Source organism: Gigantopelta aegis, chromosome 14 (assembly GCF_016097555.1).
Source record: "Gigantopelta aegis isolate Gae_Host chromosome 14, Gae_host_genome, whole genome shotgun sequence".
NCBI classification, from domain to species: Eukaryota; Metazoa; Mollusca; class Gastropoda; order Neomphalida; family Peltospiridae; genus Gigantopelta; species Gigantopelta aegis.
Genome location: NC_054712.1, coordinates 23,148,111 through 23,168,042, shown reverse-complemented (window position 1 = coordinate 23,168,042; position 19,932 = coordinate 23,148,111). Strand labels below are relative to the sequence as shown.

General features: G+C 36.2%; 1 protein-coding gene across 3 annotated transcripts in view; it reads right to left on the bottom strand.

The window, feature by feature from the left end:
• Positions 1 to 440: 440 nt before the first annotated feature.
• The window catches only part of LOC121388720 (eukaryotic translation initiation factor 2-alpha kinase 1-like), a 34,053-nt gene continuing 14,561 nt past the window's right edge, over positions 441 to 19,932 (bottom strand). For 2 of the 3 annotated variants that reach the window (XM_041520188.1, XM_041520189.1), the window contains exons 8-17: positions 19,543 to 19,636; positions 18,923 to 18,974; positions 17,429 to 17,843; positions 14,104 to 14,203; positions 13,030 to 13,130; positions 10,763 to 10,889; positions 7,462 to 7,553; positions 6,177 to 6,314; positions 5,329 to 5,424; positions 441 to 3,042 (exon numbers count right to left, since the gene is read on the bottom strand). In XM_041520188.1, coding sequence (XP_041376122.1) covers positions 2,854 to 3,042; positions 5,329 to 5,424; positions 6,177 to 6,314; positions 7,462 to 7,553; positions 10,763 to 10,889; positions 13,030 to 13,130; positions 14,104 to 14,203; positions 17,429 to 17,843; positions 18,923 to 18,974; positions 19,543 to 19,636 — 1,404 coding nt within the window. In that variant the 3' untranslated portion in view covers positions 441 to 2,853. The remainder of the gene's footprint in view (positions 3,043 to 5,328; positions 5,425 to 6,176; positions 6,315 to 7,461; positions 7,554 to 10,762; positions 10,890 to 13,029; positions 13,131 to 14,103; positions 14,204 to 17,428; positions 17,844 to 18,922; positions 18,975 to 19,542; positions 19,637 to 19,932) is intronic. The other variant, XM_041520190.1, reaches the window with a different exon arrangement.

Below are 19,932 nucleotides of genomic sequence, written 5' to 3'. Positions count from 1 at the left end.
TGGCAACGGGGTTTCCTCTCAATATGTGTGTGGTCCTTAACCATATGTCCGATGTCATACAACCGTAAATAAAATGTGTTGAGTGTGTCGTTAAATAAAACATTTCCTTCCTTCCTTCTTTTTATTTTGTAGAGGGTGGGTCCTAATAAAGTATGACTGGGGAAGGGGTCGTGTTCTCCTACGAGATCCATGCACTACGACACTGATACACCAGCGCTGCTTTGAACAGTCATGTCTCTGTTCACACATAGGGTGGGACGTAACCCAGTGGGAAAATGCTCGCTTGATGCACAGTCGGGTCTAGGATCGATCCCCGTCCATGGGCCAATTTGGCTATTTCTTGCTCTAGCTAGTGCATGACTGGTATATCAAAGGCTGTGGTATGTGCTATCATGTCTGTGGGATGGTGCATATAAAAGATCCCTTGCTACTAATGGAAAAATGTAGCAGGTTTCCTCTCTATGTGTCAAAAAGACCAAATGTCTGACATCCAATATCCAATGATTAATAAATCAATGTGCTCTAGTAGTGTCGTTAAACAAAACATTTTTTTTTAAACTGTTCACACTTCTAATGACATTTTGGAATGGTACATTCAAGGTTTATGGTGAATTCCATGTTTTTACTGAGCTGATTTAATTGGGTGGGTTTTTTTTTTCGAAAAGTAATTATAAGTAATTATAGTTCATAAAATTGTCATAAGAAATTTGAACACATTTATAACAGTATAATCCTCACAATAATGGTCAAAATTGAACACAGACTTTTAACCTGAACATACATAGAATTTTCTATTATGGAAAACATATTCTCTTCTTGAACTTAGTTCATGAAGACATAATACAGAACACACATTTTGGGGAAAATAGATATCAATAATTCCCCCAGCAAACACTCATAACTGGGAAATAAAAATCATAATTCCTCACAGAGAAATTACCTTGCATTGGTGTAACATACAATATTAATGAACAATTTACAAACCAGTGAATACAAGGTAATCACAATTTGGCAAACATGCATGAGACTTTGTATCAACGCCTCTCGGTTTTTAGTGTTAAATGTGTAATAAGATGTTATTTTAATACAACTGATTACAGATTTTTGTTAACAGAATAAACAGAACTTTGTTTTAATTATCTGTGACTGTAAAAAAAACAACCAAAGTTGTAACAATACTCAGAACATTGTGTAAAGTGGTTTGCATCATTTCTGTATTTATGCACACATATGAATAATGGAAAATAAAGGAAAAAATAGCTGAGGTAATAAATAGAATAACAAACTTGGTACCAGTTGTTATCAAATTTATAATGTAAAACAATTTTCATTTGTCACTCACTAAAACCTGTGACAAGCGAAAAATATTATTTCACTCGGGACATAAACTGGCAATTCATTTATTATCCTCTATAATATATATGCAGTTTCATAGGCACATATTTAACATTGTATAATACCACAAGAAAATACTTTATTCCATGAAAAGCCTATGTATGAAACCTTTTTACAACAAGCACCTGTAAAAGTGGAACCTTTTATAACAAGCACCTGTAACAGCACTTTGGTATAACCTTTCTACACTGTAAGTAGGTTTTAACTCTTATACCAAAGTCAACTGGTCATAAAGGCATGGTTTGCAGGTTATTTGGGCAGAGAGTATTCATCAAGTCACAGGCTAATACATTTTTACAAATATACCCAGGCTGTGAATTTAGCATGATTCTGTGTATCTGTGAATCTTAGATTCTGGGTCAGAAGAGTAAAAATTATGAGACAGAATCCCAAAATATCCATATTAAATAATGTTTATGATTCTGATGGAATCCTGGGAAATAAATATATCCTCAGATTCAATGCCTGTATATAGCACATGCTTTCTTGAAATATTACCAGCAGATACACTATCCTGCTATGACAGACTATAACATAACCGTAACGGTAACTCTTTTTCAGAGAAAGGACACTGAACTTGCTACTATCAGATGTTTATTCTCTTGCAAGTTGGGAAATCTTTCTCAGTGCTTGTTTTGAATACAGCATCTTGTTTCTTACTGTATCCTAGTCTTGTGACAAAAAAAGATTCAAACAGAAATTCTCTAAATTGTAACCCTGTTTTAGGAAACAAAATCGTTTTTAAGATGGTTCAGGATCTAGCATTTCCATTCATAGGCTATTGTTTTCAAGAGATTCAAATTGCAGTTAGCAAACATTTTATCCTATTTCAGGATCCATAATCTTTTCTACAGCTGTTCAGAGTCTATCACTTCCTTCCTTATGATATCCTTGCCTAAAAGAACAGATGTGAACTGTAGTCTGTGAACATTTGATCCTACTTCAGGATACACAATCACTTCCATGGCTGTTCAGAGTCTATCACTTCCTTCCTTATGATATCCTTGCCTAAAAGAACAGATGTGAAATGTAGTCTGTGAACATTTGATCCTACTTCAGGATACACAATCACTTCCATGGCTGTTCAGGGTCTATCACTTCCTTTCTTATGATATCCTTGCCTAAAAGAACAGATGTGAAATGTAGTCTGTGAACATTTGATCCTACTTCAGGATACACAATCACTTCCATGGCTGTTCAGGGTCTATCACTTCCTTTCTTATGATATCCTTGCCTAAAAGAACAGATGTGAAATGTAATCTGTGAACATTTGATCCTACTTCAGGATACACAATCACTTCCATGGCTGTTCAGGGTCTATCACTTCCTTTCTTATGATATCCTTGCCTAAAGGAACAGATGTGAACTGTAGTCTGTGAACATTTTATCCTACTTCAGGATATAAAATCTTTGTTCCAGGGTGGTTCAGAATCCACCATTTTCATTCTTTATGGTCTGCTATCCTGGTAAAAAGGACTGGAACTGCATCTGTTTCAACTGAGTGGACATCTCCATGATGATCTGGTCTTTCTCCAGAATGACCTGATCTTTTTCCTGAACAAGACGATCGTACTCTCTGAGTTGCTGTCGTAGCTTGGCTATTTCTGACTCGTCGTCTTTAGATTTCTGCTTCAGATTGTTAATAATCTAAAATAATAGATAAATAAAACACTTTTGAAATACTAAGAGAACAAAATCTCCGTACCAAATTTGCCAAGACTGATTTAGATTGTTAATAATGGAAAGAAGGAAATGTTTTATTTAACGACGCACTCAAAACATTTTATTTATGGTTATATGGCATCAGACATATGGTTAAGGAACACACAGATATTGAGAGAGGAAACCTGCTGTCACCACTTCATAGGCTACTCTTTTTGATTAGCAGCTAGGGATCTTTTAAATGCACCATCCCACAGACAGGATAGTACATACCATGGCCTTTGTTACACCAGTTGTGGAGCACTGACTGGAATGAGAAATAGCCCAATGGGTCCACTGACGGGGATCGATCCCAGCCCGACCGCGCATCAAGCAAATGCTTTACCACTGGGCTACGTCCCACCCCTTGTTAATAATGGGGAAGGAGATTAAAGCACTTTAAAAAATATATATCTATCTGTCCGAGGTGCTTGCAATGCATTATAGAATCAAACCACCTCAGAGGCACCACTCTGTGATTGGGCTTTTTCCAATCCCAACCAGTCCACCACAACTGGTATATCAAAGGCTGTACAGGCCTGCACAAATTAAAAATTTGCATAACCTGAAAAGGGGTTATGCCAAAAGATTTTGCATAACCTATTTTGGTTTGCATAACCTGTGTTTTTTTCTTTATAATTAAAAAAGAAAATTACTTAATTTTGAGAAACAAGAGAGTGGCAATGGTAAGTAAAAAGTATACGTATACAAATGTTTAAGAGATTTGAAAATAATAATAATAATTAGGACTATTGTAATAAATTACCAAAATATAGTGAATGTCAGGCTTGACCTATTATATAAAGCACATCATCATATGTGCATAACTACGTGTAAATAAATTCACTGCAAGGCAATCTTTTACCATTAATTTTATAATATTAGTCTTTTATGTGTATATAATGTCATGACATTTAGTCCTAAGTGAGAGACTCTGTGCCATCTTCCTCATCTGAGGAACAGGGGATACTGATACTGTCACTGTCATTATCACCGACACTATTGTCATCGTCGTCATAGTCACTATTTGATTCAGAATTAAAGTTAATAATAGGGTCACTGTGACTCTGGTTTACTCTGGTTGCTGATCCAGTTCGAGATTGTAATGACCATCACAATGTCACCATTTTTGATTGGTTAAATTCGGCTATAACGCCTTCTAACAACCAATGGGAATACACCTATTTCGCAAAATATTTATACAAACTTGACTGGTTACGTTACACGCTACGAAAAAGCACTGCTTCGGCAACAAGTCTAATGTTTGTACTCGCGATAAAGATATGTTGGTACATTGCCGAGACTAACCATTCAGTAAATTTTACACAAACGGTAAATCGGTTATGCCAAATAAAATGGCATAACCGATGCACGAATGAAACGGTCGTTCGTGCAATTTATGCAGGCCTGCTGTAGCATCTGTTGTCTTGTCTGTGGGAAAGTGCATATAAAAATATTTTGCTACTAAGAGGAAAATGTAGCGGGTTTCCTTCAAGACTTTGAGCCAAAAATTACCAAATGTTTGACATCTAATAGCCGATGATTAATAAATTAATGTGGTCTAGTGATGTTAGTAAACAAAACAAACTTTAACTTAATGAAAATCCAAAAACCGCTTCAGTATGTTAATAATGGAAAATAAATAAATAAAATTTAAACACTTAAAGGGACATACCCTAGTTTTAAACACTAAGTCATATTTTTGACAATTTGAGCCATTTATGATAACACAAATCATACTTTACTTACATTTTATTGTTTAGATTATCCATTTCCATACATTCGAAGTGTTTTTGGTCATCCTGGTGTTTTTAATATCACAAAATGCATTTCTCATATTTTTTAAAACGCACGTGCATCTGATAAGTAACGGCTATGGAATCGAGTTTAGTCTATTTTTAGAGGGTATTTCGCCATTTCAAAGTCACAGACTTATGTTTCATTCAGTTGTAACTATCCAAATGTGTTACAGGTTTGTAGATTAAATAAACTTATGTTAATTTTCACGGGTTGAAACTAGGGTCTGTCCCTTTAATTTTTAGTTTTTTAAAATCAAGTATCTAGTCTGCAAAGACTGCTTCAGAATGCTAATAAACTAAAATAATTTGTTGTCCACCATTCTGTCACTTGTGTACGTGACAAATATAGCTAAAATGTTGTATGACATCTATGTACTAGTTTAAGCCTGGGGTATATAAAAAAACATTAGTAACACTCTTTTTGTTATTTTACCTGATCTTTAGTCAGGAACAGATCACTCATCAAAAGAGATTTCGCTGTCGGTCTCTCCTGGGGAAACGACTTTGTCATTTCCTTCACTGCCTTTGCCTATAAAAAATAAATATATGTTTTATCACAATATAGATAAATACTGAAAGCAACATTCTATTTTTAATTTTCTTTTAAAATTTTAGAGTCTTTGTTTTTTAAATACAAAGTAAAAACTATAAGTTGTAAACATTTTGGAAATTTATGAATTAAAAAAAAAAAGTATCTTTAAAATCCTGTACACCACCTTGTAATAAAATTTGTTACCATTAAATCTGACATGACAATACAGAAATATTTCTTCCATAGAAAATACATTATGGTTTTCAAAAAAATATGCTATTTATCAAAGTGACAGGCTCCAGTAGGACATGGTACTTTTCACAATGCTAAAAGCTTCATGATAAATGAACATTATTTCTTGAATGCATTAAGTCTTGTAATGTTCTGTAATTACAGAACAGGAAGGAAATGGTTTATTAAACGACACACTCAACACATTTTATTTACCATTGCATCGGACAAATGGTTAAGGACCACACAGATACTGAGGGAGGAAACCCGCGGTCGCCACTTCATGGGCTACTCTTTTCAATTAGCAGTAAGGGATCTTTTATATGCACTATCCCATAGACAGGATAGCACATACCATGGCCTTTGATATATCAGTCGTGGTGCACTGGCTGGAGGGAGATATAGCCAAATGGGCCAACTGACTGGGACTGATCCCAAACCGACAGCGCATCTGGCGAGCGATTTACCGCTGGGCTGTGTCTCGCACCTACGGAACAGGAGAAATTGTTAAGACAAACCTGTGAGGGCCAGTTATCGACAAACTCCTGCGGTAGATTCCCAGCTCGAAGGTCTTTGATCTGTTTGTGTCGCTCCATCTCGGTGGTAAAACACTGATACTGCTCAAAGAATATCACACCCAGGCTGTAGATATCACACTGCAATAACAACATACTACTAAGTAATCAACAATGTATCACAAAGTAATTCTATTAATGTGGTCACAAGTATTTTTGACCTGTAATCTACACTGAATCACTTAAATAATCAACACAGGTAGGCTGATAGGTGACAAATTGTAATCAACATGTGCACATTTGGCAGAAAGTGTGAAATTTTATCAATGTATCACAAAGTAATTGTATTAATGTACTGTATATTGCCGTGTATTAGCCGACTCCTTGTATAAGCTGACCTCTTAGTTTGACCCTAAATATCTAGTACAAAATAATCCGAAGTCATCTTTTGTCCAGTTGTACATTGTATTGATTTCAATAATACTGTCAACAAATAGACTTGTGCTTTTCTTTTTCATTATATTTTCTTCCCCTTTATTTACAGACACGGTAATCATTATCGCCATGCTAACGTCTTCCATGCCGTGCAAAAATAATTTAGCACCGATAAATCATAACAATAATAAACTCATTCCGGCATGTTTAATCCCTGTTTCACCCCACACAGAAACAAATGATTTTGTGGTCCATGGCTGTTGTTCATACTGGTGCAGGTGGCAAAATCGTGTGATCCAATCAAATAAGAGCTTACAAAATGATATAGACACAGGTGTCAGTGAAAGACTGGTCCTGTCAAACAAAGATGGCAGACGGTTGGAAAGAACACGTTTTTACCATTTAAATGACAATAAAACAAATAATTTTTATTATTATTCATCAAAGTATTAATGCATTCAAGAACAAAACAACTATATAATATTGCATGATCGGGTGTTTTATTTATACTGTGCACAAATTATTGTTACATAAGCTGTGAATGGCTGTAAGGGTCTGATAAAAATTATAAGTCGCGGTCGGAAGTGTTTTCGATCGGAATTTCATGCGCCAATTTGTTGCCTCCATGTATAAGCAGACACTCTTCTTTTGGAAAGTATTTCTAGACTTCAAAAGTCGACTAATACACGGCAATATACGGTAGTCACAAATATCTTTGACAGTAATCTACACTGAATACTTAAATAATCAACATAGGTAAGCTGATAGGTGACAAATTTTAATCATGATGTGCACATGTGGCAGAAAGTGTGAAAGTCGATCAGACTTGTTTAGTTTAGAAGAGCTATCATACCTTGCTATCGTATATCCTTCCTTCACGCTGCTCCGGGGCTGCGTACGTGTAAGTTCCAACCTCAGAGGTGTGGTGTTCAAATACAAACAATTCTGAAATACAAAAATATAAAGACACAAGTGAATAATGAAAAGTGATATTATTTTTATCAATATGAAAGATAACATAGACGATAAAAGATGAATTAGTTATCAAATTTATGGGGGTTTTATTTTCAAAAATTATTCCATGACGGACATAAACTTGATAACAACTGATAACTTGTTTGTTGTCCTTGTTCACTTTCAAGGTAATTCTTTAAAAGCAAATGTTTTATTTATTCAATTTAAGAACTTGTTAAAAGCTACATTGTTAGCAATTTCGTTTTGGATATTGACAAGTAAATGCAAGCTCCATTTCAAATAAGTGACATGCTAAGTTCGCCAAACCGTGATGTCCTATTTAACACAGACATGGTCATTCATTAATAAGCACTACCGTATATCTTCGCCTATAAGTCGAATTTTTTACACCAAAATTTTCTACAAAAGGCCAGGGGGTCGACTTACAAGAGAGTCAACAAAAAAAAAAGAAAAAAAAAAGATCCTCCTCCGGCATGTCGTAAATGACGTTTTGCAAGTCTGTCATGGGTTTGTTTTTAAATCACGATCTCATCTTAAAGTAGCCTCAAACTGACAATAGTACTATCTGTACTTACCTTTAATGTTTATTCACTGTAATAAAAGGTTCTAATAAAACATTATTTGATTATTGTCATCCATTATTGTTGTTTTTACAAAGCCGCTTAGTGCGTATCGGTAAACAAACGCACCCGTCTCTGAACTAAAAGACATGAGAAGAGGTTAATTAGGTGGCTTACAATACTATCTACAGATAGTGACATAGGGTCATAATCCGGTCAACTTGAAGGTAGTGAAGTCGGTGTGTTTTTTTAATGTTAAAACAACACAGGCAAATCGATCTTTGTTTAATACTCAGCCAGTGATATGGCGGGGCCGGTAGTAAGAACTCGTGCATTGCATAACTTCCTGCTCCCAAAACAATACCTCGTGTGATTCCGATACCAATGAAAACGAGGCCATCCTAATGAATATTAAATACGCAAACCCGGCTTGTTTCATTGGCGCAGTAATCAATTACTTACCAACCTAATGAATATTAATTAGGCAACACCGGCATGTTTTATTGGTGCAGTAATCAATTACAATTACACGAATTAATTTGGATATAATTTATATATACATAAAATATTACTTTATTCATTCCTCGATCGTCACAGCTATTTGTATACCGTTTTTTTATTGCCACGATTTTTTTCCGTTAACAATAATGCCGAAACGTAAACGGAATTCTTATGATGCAGCATTTAAGCTTAAGGTTATTGCCTTTGCCGAAGAAAACAATAACTGTGCCGCAGAACGTGAATTCGGTGTTAGCGAAAAATTAGTGCGAGATTGGAGATGTAAGAAGGAAAAACTTCAAACATGCACCAAAACACTCAAGAAGATGCGATCAAATGCTAGTCCATATGTGGGTATGGAAAATGACTTGAATGAGTGGATCCTGGAACTCAGGCAAAGTGGTTACATCGTAACACGGACGTCTGTACGCATCAAGGCCCTAACTCTTTCTAAAAGTGACAAGTTTGCCGAACAAACATCGGACTTCAAAGCTTCAGCAGGATGGTGTACACGATTCATGAATCGACACGGACTTGCACTGCGTCAAAGAACACACATCGCGCAGAAGTTGCCCAAAGACGTCAACGACAAAGTGGAAAAGTTTCACAAGTTTGTGATTGACGATAGGAAAAATATGTTGTATTCACTGCAGAGTATTGGTAATATGGACGAAACACCGATGTTTTTTTACATGCCTGCAAATTCAACTGTCCACGTGAAAGGTGAAAAAACAGTGTCTATTAAGACATGTGGTGCAGAGAAATCCCATTTCACTGTTGTTTTGGCCTGTTTGGCAGACGGAACTAAGTTAAAACCCATGGTGATTTTCAAAAGGAAAACTCTGCCAAAGGAAAAGACGCCATGTGTTCTCATAGCTGCACAGCCAAAGGGATGGGTCGATGAGGAAATTCTTCACCAGTGGCTGATGGATGTGTGGAATAAACGGCCCGGGGTACTGTTGAATCGCCCGTCGCTGTTGGTTTGGGACATGTTTCGTGTTCATTTGATGGACAGCATCAAGAAGAAGTTACGAAGCATGAAAACGCATCAAGCAGTCATCCCCGCAGGAACGACTTCTCTTTTGCAACCGCTAGATGTATGCTTAAACAAGCCATTTAAGTGCAACATGAGGAGACAGTGGAATGAATGGATGGTAGAAGGAACCAAACAATTCACAAAGGGAGGGAATTTGAAGCGCCCAGGAATTGAAGTTGTATGTGGATGGGTGAAGAAAGCATGGGACGATATTCCGGATGAAATGGTAAGAAAATCGTTTCTGAAGTGTGGCATTTCAAATGCCTTAGATGGTACGGAGGACGATGAACTCTACAATGACTTGGTGGGAACGGGCAGTTCAGCTGAAACAGAATCAGTCCAGGAAGCTGGGGAAGAAACCCAAGAGGATGACGATCCGTACCAGGACAACATGGCGCTGGCTGAGTTCGAAACCTTGTTTGGGGAGTCGGACAGTGAGGATGAGGATTTCTGGGGTTGGTCACCGAGTGATTGTGCGTTTGATTAATGATTCAACGGTAAATACAACAGACGCTATTTTTGTACTTTTTTGACAGTTGTTTATTTTGAAATTGGACACCATTTTATTGCATTTAATACTGAATGATGTTATTAAAAAAAAACTGTAGTAAAAATGTAAATATAAAAAAACCCAACTTGTTTGTTGTATTTGTTTACATACATTTAGCTTCAAATGAAAATAATGTTTTACGTTACTATAAAACGTAACATACTTCAGAGGGTGCTCATACTGATATGGAGGAAATACTTTCAGTAACAAAATAAGTATGGCGACGGTTGTTGTTTGTGAAGCGAAAATCTTGTACCACAACCTTATAATAAGAATGATATGTTTGTCATCATTTAGTAATGTCAAGAACAACTTGCCACAGAAACTGGGTCGACTTATAAGCGGGTCAAAGCAAAAGTGGCTGATTTTATTACCAAAGAAAGGGGGGTCGACTTATAGGCAGGGTCGACTTACAGGCGAAGATATACGGTAAATCACAAGATAAAAAGCTAATAATGATTGGCATAATTCCTGCCATAAAAGCAAGAGAAACCTCTTATCAAGACGTTTTTACGACTGCCCGAGTAATAACTACCTTTAACTGCAGGGGAAGGGGTGAGGATTGTTGATTCCCCGTTGGAACCTTGGAAGTCTTCTGTTGCTAATCCAAAATCTCCAATCTTCACATGTAAATCTAATCCTTGCAGAAATATGTTCTTAGGCTGTAACAGAATTGGTGACATAAATAGAAAAAGCTGGTTGCCACACTGGAGACTGGATACATGGCATAACTAACGGCTGCATACTGAATGAACAGTTATGTTCTACCATCTTGATATTAAAAATCAGGAAAAACATGGGTCCAAAGTATCACCATGTAAGATTGACACTGTTAACATTATGGCTGTTGGAATTTAAGTAAATTCTAAATATTTTTTCCATAATTTTCATCAAAGGTAAGACAATATTATTATATATGTATTATACAGTTATTTTAATACATAATTGTTATTATATACTCTTCAAAAAAAGAAACGCAAAAGGGTACAAATGGGTTATAACTCTGATTTTATGTTTCCTACCGGTTCATGCTTTGTGAATATAAGGTCATTGCATGTCCCAAACACATTCCCACGGTTACATTCGATAAAACGCAGCTACTGTACAATAAAGTTCCAAAATGTGAATATTCGCAAAAACGCAGCCACGTGCAAACCATGTCACCACTGCACGTGCGTTGTCTGCACATGCAACATGAACACCGACAGCATAAAAGTGCAGGGTGTTCGCTTGCCTGGCCTCTGTATCTGGCCGACAGTTGACAATCCAGGACATGCCACGTCTCAGTGAACCGCAGAGAAACAATGCCATCGGCCGACTAGACGCAGGCGAATCCAGAACGGCCGTTGCCAGGGCATTCCATGTGTCCCCAAGCACCATCTCCAGACTGTGGGACCGTTACCAGCAACATGGATCAACACGTGACCTCCCTAGATCCGGTCGACCACGGGTCACTACCCCCGGGCAGGACCGCTACATCCGGGTACACCACCTTCGGGAACGATTGACTACTGCCACCTCCACAGCCGCAGCAATACCAGGTTTGCGCAGGATATCCGACCAGACCGTACGGAACCGCCTACGTGAGGTAGGAATTCGTGCCAGACGTCCAGTTCGAGGTGTCATCTTAACACCACAACACCGTCGACTCCGACTGCAGTGGTGCCAGATTCATCGACAATGGCCTCAACTGCGATGGAGACAGGTGTGGTTCAGTGACGAGTCCCGATTTCTGCTCCGACGTCATGATGGAAGATGTTGCGTGTATAGGCGTCGTGGTGAACATTATGCGGCAAACTGCGTGCAGGAAGTGGACAGATTCGGCGGGGGTAGTGTCATGGTGTGGGCAGCCATCTCACACACTGGCAGAACTGACCTGGTCCACGTGCAGGGCAACCTGAATGCACAGGGCTACATTGACCAGATCCTCCGGCCACACATCGTTCCAGTTATGGCCAACGCCAACGCAGTGTTCCAACATGACAACGCCAGGCCTCACACAGCACGTCTCACAACGGCTTTCCTACAGAACAACAACATTAATGTCCTTCCTTGGCCATCGACATCACCGGATTTGAACCCAATTGAGCATCTATGGGACGAGTTGGACCGACGCCTCCGACAGCGACAACCACAGCCCCAGACCCTGCCCGAGCTGGCAGCAGCCTTGCAGGCCGAGTGGGCCACCATCCCCCGGGACGTCATCCGTACTCTGGTTGCTTCAATGGGCAGGCGGTGCCAGGCAGTTGTCAACACACGCGGAGGCCACACCCGGTATTGACTCCAGATGACCTTGACCTTGGTGGTGTGTCCTATCACTTACTCACAATGGACTAGAGTGAATTGTGAACAATCCTGCAACATTTGGTAATTATCGGACTCACCATTCAATAATTAAATCAATTCTCCAAATGTTACGACAATGTGGTTTTGCGTTTCTTCTTTTGAAGAGTATATTATTGCCATGAGAATAAATATTTGTAAATGATATTAAATTTTTCAACTTAAAAAAAAAAAATGCATGCTTATGTGCAATTAAGTTTCAGGCTTTTTGGCTTAATCACTAAGCCACTGAGGCTGATTTTCCATCAATAGTAATACAGTGAAACCTCTCAAGACCGGACCCTCTGTAAACCGGAATTCCCTCAAAACCGGACGTTTTACAGAGTCCCTTTTTAAAAACCAGTACAGAACTTAAACCTCTTTAAACTGGATCCCTCTTAATACTGGACATTTTTATTGATCCCAAGGGTGTCCAGTTTAGAGGGGTTTCACTGTACAAAAATAAATAAGTGATCTTACTTTCAAATCTCTGTGCATCAGGCCTTGAGAGTGGATGAAGTCGACCCCTCGCAGGATTTGGTTGAATATGTGCATATTGTCATGGTTTATTGACATTTCACCTAAAAAATAAAAATAAAGATGAAATAGTTGTGTGAAATAATAAGTAGAAACTGAAATAACCATACGAGGGACACCGGTGTTGTCTACAATGCGATGACGTTTTGTTAAACACACTCTATTTCCTAGTTTACATTTGGAATTAAAAAAACAAAAAAACCACGCCAATTTCACAAAATATTGTAAAATTACATTTGTGGTGACCAGCTATATGTAAACTTACAAATATCTGGTAACTATTTAACGCAGAAAAACTAGGATTATGTATCAAGGCAGAGACAAAAGAAAATATTTATGTCTTGTGTGAACTCACCAAATGTTTTTAATTGTGGATTTAGTAGGGTAAAATCATTACTGATTTTGTTATAATTTGTTCACTATATTTCAGCAGCATCCTGCCGATAAATGTTGAAACCTTTCCCATTTTGGCATTTTGTACAGTGTCATACAGTACAAATAATACAGTTCAAAATATACGTCAGTTACTTTCTACTGTCCTTTACCATGACTGATCTTCCATACTGACATAATAGATACCAAATACTTGTAAACATATGACTGCTAACCATAAACGTACCGGTAGTTGCGATTTATTGTGAAATTGGCTCGAGCATTTTAATGTGGTTAGCTGCGAATTTACATCTCTCATTCATTTAATATTTGTCTACCGAAAGCTTGTGATCCCACATTAGTCTTGAAGACACACTGGTTTAAACACTTTAATATAAACTCACCTCTAGAGCTGGGCGGTATTGAAATTTGAGGTTTGGTATTGGTATCGGTATTGGTATTGGTATTGGTGTTAGTATTTTTGAGGTGATTTACCTCGGTATCAGTACGGTATTTTGTTCAGCTATTTTGCGTTCGTCAGATATATATTGTTAGTGCTTTACTAAATGGCAGGTATAGTAAATTGATATTGACATGATGCCGATACTGGACGGTATATACGGTACACCGCCCAGCTCTACTCACCTCCACTCGAGTCAGCGTGTATGTCGGTGTTTCTCTTCTTCATCCAGTCACTCAGCGTGAGTGAACACAACTCCATTTGTATGTACAAAATAACGTTAGTCTGAAACACGCAATACAAATATACATGTATGTAACACGCAACACAAGTATACATGTACGTAACACGCAACACAAGTATACATTGTACGTAACACGCAACACAAGTATACATTGTACGTAACACGCAACACAAGTATACATGTACGTAACACGCAACACAAGTATACATTGTACGTAACACGCAACACAAGTATACATTGTACGTAACACGCAACACAAGTATACATGTACGTAACACGCAACACAAGTATACATGTACGTAACACACAACACAAGAATACATGTACGTAACACACAACACAAGTATACATGTACGTAACACACAACACAAGTATACATGTACGTAACACACAACACAAGTATACATGTACGTAACACACAACACAAGTATACATGTACGTAACACACAACACAAGTATACATGTACGTAACACACAACACAAGTATACATGTACGTAACACACAACACAAGTATACATGTACGTAACACACAATACAAATATACATGTACGTAACACACAATACAAATATACATGTTTGCTCTTATTACTAAACATTTAATTGTGATATTGAGCATCAATTCTTACAGAAAAAAAGTCATTAACTACAAGGTATTATGTATTATCTGTCTTGACTGAATTAATGTTGTAAACACACCACTTTGATGACGGTTTACAATATTAATTCACAAAAGAGAGACCGTGTAGCAAGTTGGTTATTCTGTTTTATTACGGTAGCCACTATAACTTTAAACAGTTTCTAAAAACTAATATTCCTTTAACCATTTAATTAGTTAGTCTATTAGTAGAGTCAAACATTCGTGAAAACAAATATTCCTTTAGCCATTTAATTAGTTAGTCTATTAGTAGAGTCAAACATTCGTGAAAACAAATATTCCTTTAGCCATTTAATTAGTTAGTCTATTAGTAGAGTCAAACATTCGTGAAAACAAATATTCCTTTAGCCATTTAATTAGTTAGTCTATTAGTAGAGTCAAACATTCGTGAAAACAAATATTCCTTTAGCCATTTAATTAGTTAGTCAATTAGTAGAGTGAAACATTCGTGAAAACAAATATTCCTTCAGCCATTTAATTAGTTAGTCTATTAGTAGAGTGAAACATTCGTGAAAACAAATATTCCTTCAGCCATTTAATTAGTTAGTCTATTAGTAGAGTGAAACATTCGTGAAAACAAATATTCCTTCAGCCATTTAATTAGTTAGTCAATTAGTAGAGTGAAACATTCGTGAAAACAAATATTCCTTCAGCCATTTAATTAGTTAGTCTATTAGTAGAGTGAAACATTCGTGAAAACAAATATTCCTTCAGCCATTTAATTAGTTAGTCTATTAGTAGAGTCAAACATTCGTGAAAACAAATATTCCTTCAGCCATTTAATTAGTTAGTCTATTAGTAGAGTGAAACATTCGTGAAAACAAATATTCCTTCAGCCATTTAATTAGTTAGTCTATTAGTAGAGTGAAACATTCGTGAAAACAAATATTCCTTCAGCCATTTAATTAGTTAGTCTATTAGTAGAGTGAAACATTCGTGAAAACAAATATTCCTTCAGCCATTTAATTAGTTAGTCTATTAGTAGTGTGAAACATTCGTGAAAACAAATATTCCTTCAGCCATTTAATTAGTTAGTCTATTAGTAGAGTGAAACATTCGTGAAAACAAATATTCCTTCAGCCATTTAATTAGTTAGTCTATTAGTAGAGTGAAACATTCGTGAAAACAAATATTCCTTCAGCCATTTAATTAGTTAGTCTATAAGTAGAGTGAAACATTCGTGAAAACAAATATTCCTTCAGCCATTTAATTAGTTAGTCTATAAGTAGAGTCAAACATTCGTGAAAACAAATATTCCTTCAGCCATTTAATTAGTTAGTCTATTAGTAGAGTCAAACATTCGTGAAAACAAATATTCCTTCAGCCATTTAATTAGTTAGTCTATTAGTAGAGTCAAACATTCGTGAAAACAAATATTCCTTCAGCCATTTAATTAGTTAGTCTATTAGTAGAGTCAAACATTCGTGAAAACAAATATTCCTTCAGCCATTTAATTAGTTAGTCTATTAGTAGAGTGAAACATTCGTGAAAACAAATCATTCTCGTGGATTCCCATCATGTAATATTGCTATCTAAAACAGGTTATACTTAGTTAAATTATAAATATCTGAATTAGTAAATTAATGCAACAAAACGGATGACATACTTATAAGATATTAAACAAGCTTTCATTTCGTATCATGTTTATGTCGCGTATGAAATAATTTTCAGTTGTCACGAGCTCTATTTCATGAGGGACATAAACATGATACGAAATGGTAGCGAGTTTAATATACTATTTATTACCCATAATCGATCTTAATTTATATTATTCAAACTCATTTGGTTTAGTGAGTGACATTAAAAATTATTTTACAGCGGACATAAACATGATACAAAATAGTAGCGAGTTTAATATCCTATTTATTACCCATAATTGACCTTAATTTATATCATTCAACTCATTTGGTTCTAGTGGGACGTATCACTTTGATATGTACCAAGATATTTTTAACCATATGGGTAATAATAAATTCATATATATAAAACAGTGTTTGCACATAAATAAATCAAAACACTGAATTATTGCAGTATTCACATAATAAATTTCTTTCTCTTCTTTTAACAGAGATAATAAAAGTTATAAAAAAAAAAAAAAATCCAGAAATGTTCATACTGGTGGTAGGTTACCGTGATTGGCCCTAGGGTTAGGGTTACGTTATGGTCTAAAATCACAGCCACCAATCAGAATGTATACAAAACACCAATCTAAACTATATTGTACATTTTGGATGGAGAACATGGACAATTTTAGACAAACAGCGAAAAACAGGATACATTGTACAAATGATTAAAAATCAAGAATTCCAGATAAGTGCGAACAATTTTCATCTGTTTTAAACAAACAAACGGGATAGCCTGGGATTTTTATGGGAAATGTCAGCTCTTGATTGCCCTTTAGACTACCTCCAAAAAATCCTTAAAATTTACCCATAGTGTTCTTATTTAATCAATGTCTGTACACAAAACTGAAATACAAATTTAAAAATCTAAACATTTCATAGAACCACTCAAAAATATTGAAGCACTTATCTAATCATGGTCTTCTAAAAAAAACCTGAAATACATATAACAATGTTTTAAATCTAGATACTTCACAGCACCACTCACCATTAACAAACAGCTTTCATCAGCATTCTCTGCTTCTTCCACGGCACTTTCACAAAGTCTTCCTCCATCTCCTGGAGGCTCGTAACTGATACTCCTCTGAAAGGAAACCCTGGGTTCTCGGTCAAAGTCAAACCTACCCATGCTGTCTTGCACAGGTCCGGCTATTAAGCTTTTTTTAACGATGGACATATTGAAAAAGCTGTGAACACTTGTCTGTCTGCGAATCAGCGAAGCACCATTTATATTGGGACTGTTACTATTATGGCCCTCATCATCCTTGATTTCCTTAATGTAGGGAGTAGTGGGGGTTTTCTTAGGAAGACTGGTTTGTTGATCCGTCAGTTCGTCTTCATCTGAGGACATCTTGAACTGTATGCTGACACTGGGACTTTTGTGATTCACTGGAGAGTAACTACTGAAAATTAATTGAGACGAGACAATACTGATGAAAAGAAATCAGGGATCACATAAAAAGAAATGCACACAGTGACCACCACCAGAACCGTAAAGGGACAGTCTTGAGTCTACAACCATTGTAAAATGTTTCCGACCAATAGAGCCTTTTCGATGATGTAACATACAAATTAAATACATTTTCTTATTTAGAATATCAGTGTCTGTATTTACAAGGTGTTTGTTGTTGTCCGAATGCTTGCAGTAGCCCAAACCGGATTTTACCTCTCAATACTTTTGTACGTACGTACGAACAAATATATATCACAAATTAACGTAAAAACTGAGTACTACAAACATTAGTATACGATCGCAAACACATTCAATATACAGAGACTGGTATTCTAAACAAGAAAATGTATTTAGTATGAAATAGTAGTCGCCAACAAGGCTCTGTTATCGCAAAAATCTTATAATGGCTGCAAGTCCCTTTAATACATAGTATCAGGACGTTGACTGTCTTACTGACATTCAATTCCACATTACTGACATTCAATCTCAGATTAAGCCTTTGTATTTTTTATCTACATTACTAAAGTCAGGAGTGAATTAAATTTGGTCCATAATACCATGAGTTCCCTTATTTCTACCAGTGTTAATTGCTGCTTTAACCGACAAGGACCTAGCAACAGGGTGTTGTGTTTTCATTGTTTGTAGATATGCCTGTGATTGTCACTGCATGTTATTTTATTTTTAATTTATTTTTTGCTTTATATTGCTTCAGTGATTGTTTAACACAGCTACCAACATTAAACAAATGACCTCCTACTGCGAAACTCAAGTCAGTGCACCACAACTGGTATATCAAAGGCCATGGTATGTGCTATCTTGTTTGTGGGATGGTGCATATAAAAGATCCCTTGCTCCTAATGAAAAAAAGTAGCGGGTTTCCTCTCTGTGACTGTCAAAATTACCATATGTTTGACATCCAATAGCCGATGATTAATAAATACATGTGCTCTAGTGGTGTCATTAAACAAAACAAACTTCCTACTGTGAAATATGATAAACAATCAAAATATTCTCAAACAATTTTCTCACCTTTCTGTGGTCCGTGATATACTGTCTTCAGTACTGGGTGTAGGATTGTTGGCTGAAACACACACACACGCACATGTAAAGTATAGCATCAGTTTCAGGAATTATACAGAAACAGCAATAGTTAAATATTACTTTTATAACTGAAATTGCTAGCTAAAGCTATTTTCTTTCTTTGTATGTATAAAATTATAGTTGGAAAAAGATATATAATTACAGTTCATAACCAGGCAGAGAAGGTTGCCTAACAAACTGGAGTAAACGGTAAAAAAAAAAAAAAAAAAAAAAAAGAGGAACAAAAAATGTTATTATTGAAGATCATCTTTACAACTTTGGTACAGTGTATCCCAATTTGAATAACTGCAATTCAAAACAAAACCAACAACAGAATAATAAGAAAATTAATTTGAAATTTACATCTTTTTCTTACCCTCCCCCCCAAAAATCCCACAACAAAACAAAACAAAACAAACAAGAATATAAGTATTTTCAACTACTAACTGGATTTTTAAAAACTGGATTTTCATAGCCAACGTGAATCTTGACAATAGGTGCAGTTATCATGTGTTCTAATTTTAACAAGTAACTGCCAAACAAGTGAAATAAAGTTACGTTTTACTTACCTGTTCGTTTGACGTCGTTTTCAAACCAGGCAGCGTTGTAGCCAACTATGTGTGTGTGCTGTAACCCAGCCAAGGCTTTCACTTCTCGCAGTAACTGAACAAAAAAACAAAGACAGTAATAAAATATTTACTGGCTTGTCAAACAAAGCTTTACCAAACTGGTTATTATTTTTTTCAAAAAGCAAGTCTTTGAGTTTCTTTGAATATACTAGAAATGCATCCAAATAATTTTAAAGTCGTTAAAAAGAAAAGAAAAAACATTCTTACATTTTTCTGTTTTAGAGAGTATGGTATGAGGTTTATGATATTACATGGTAGTATCTTAGACATCTAACACAGCCTGATGAAATTATACTACAGATACCAACTGTTACTGATGATGCACAATTA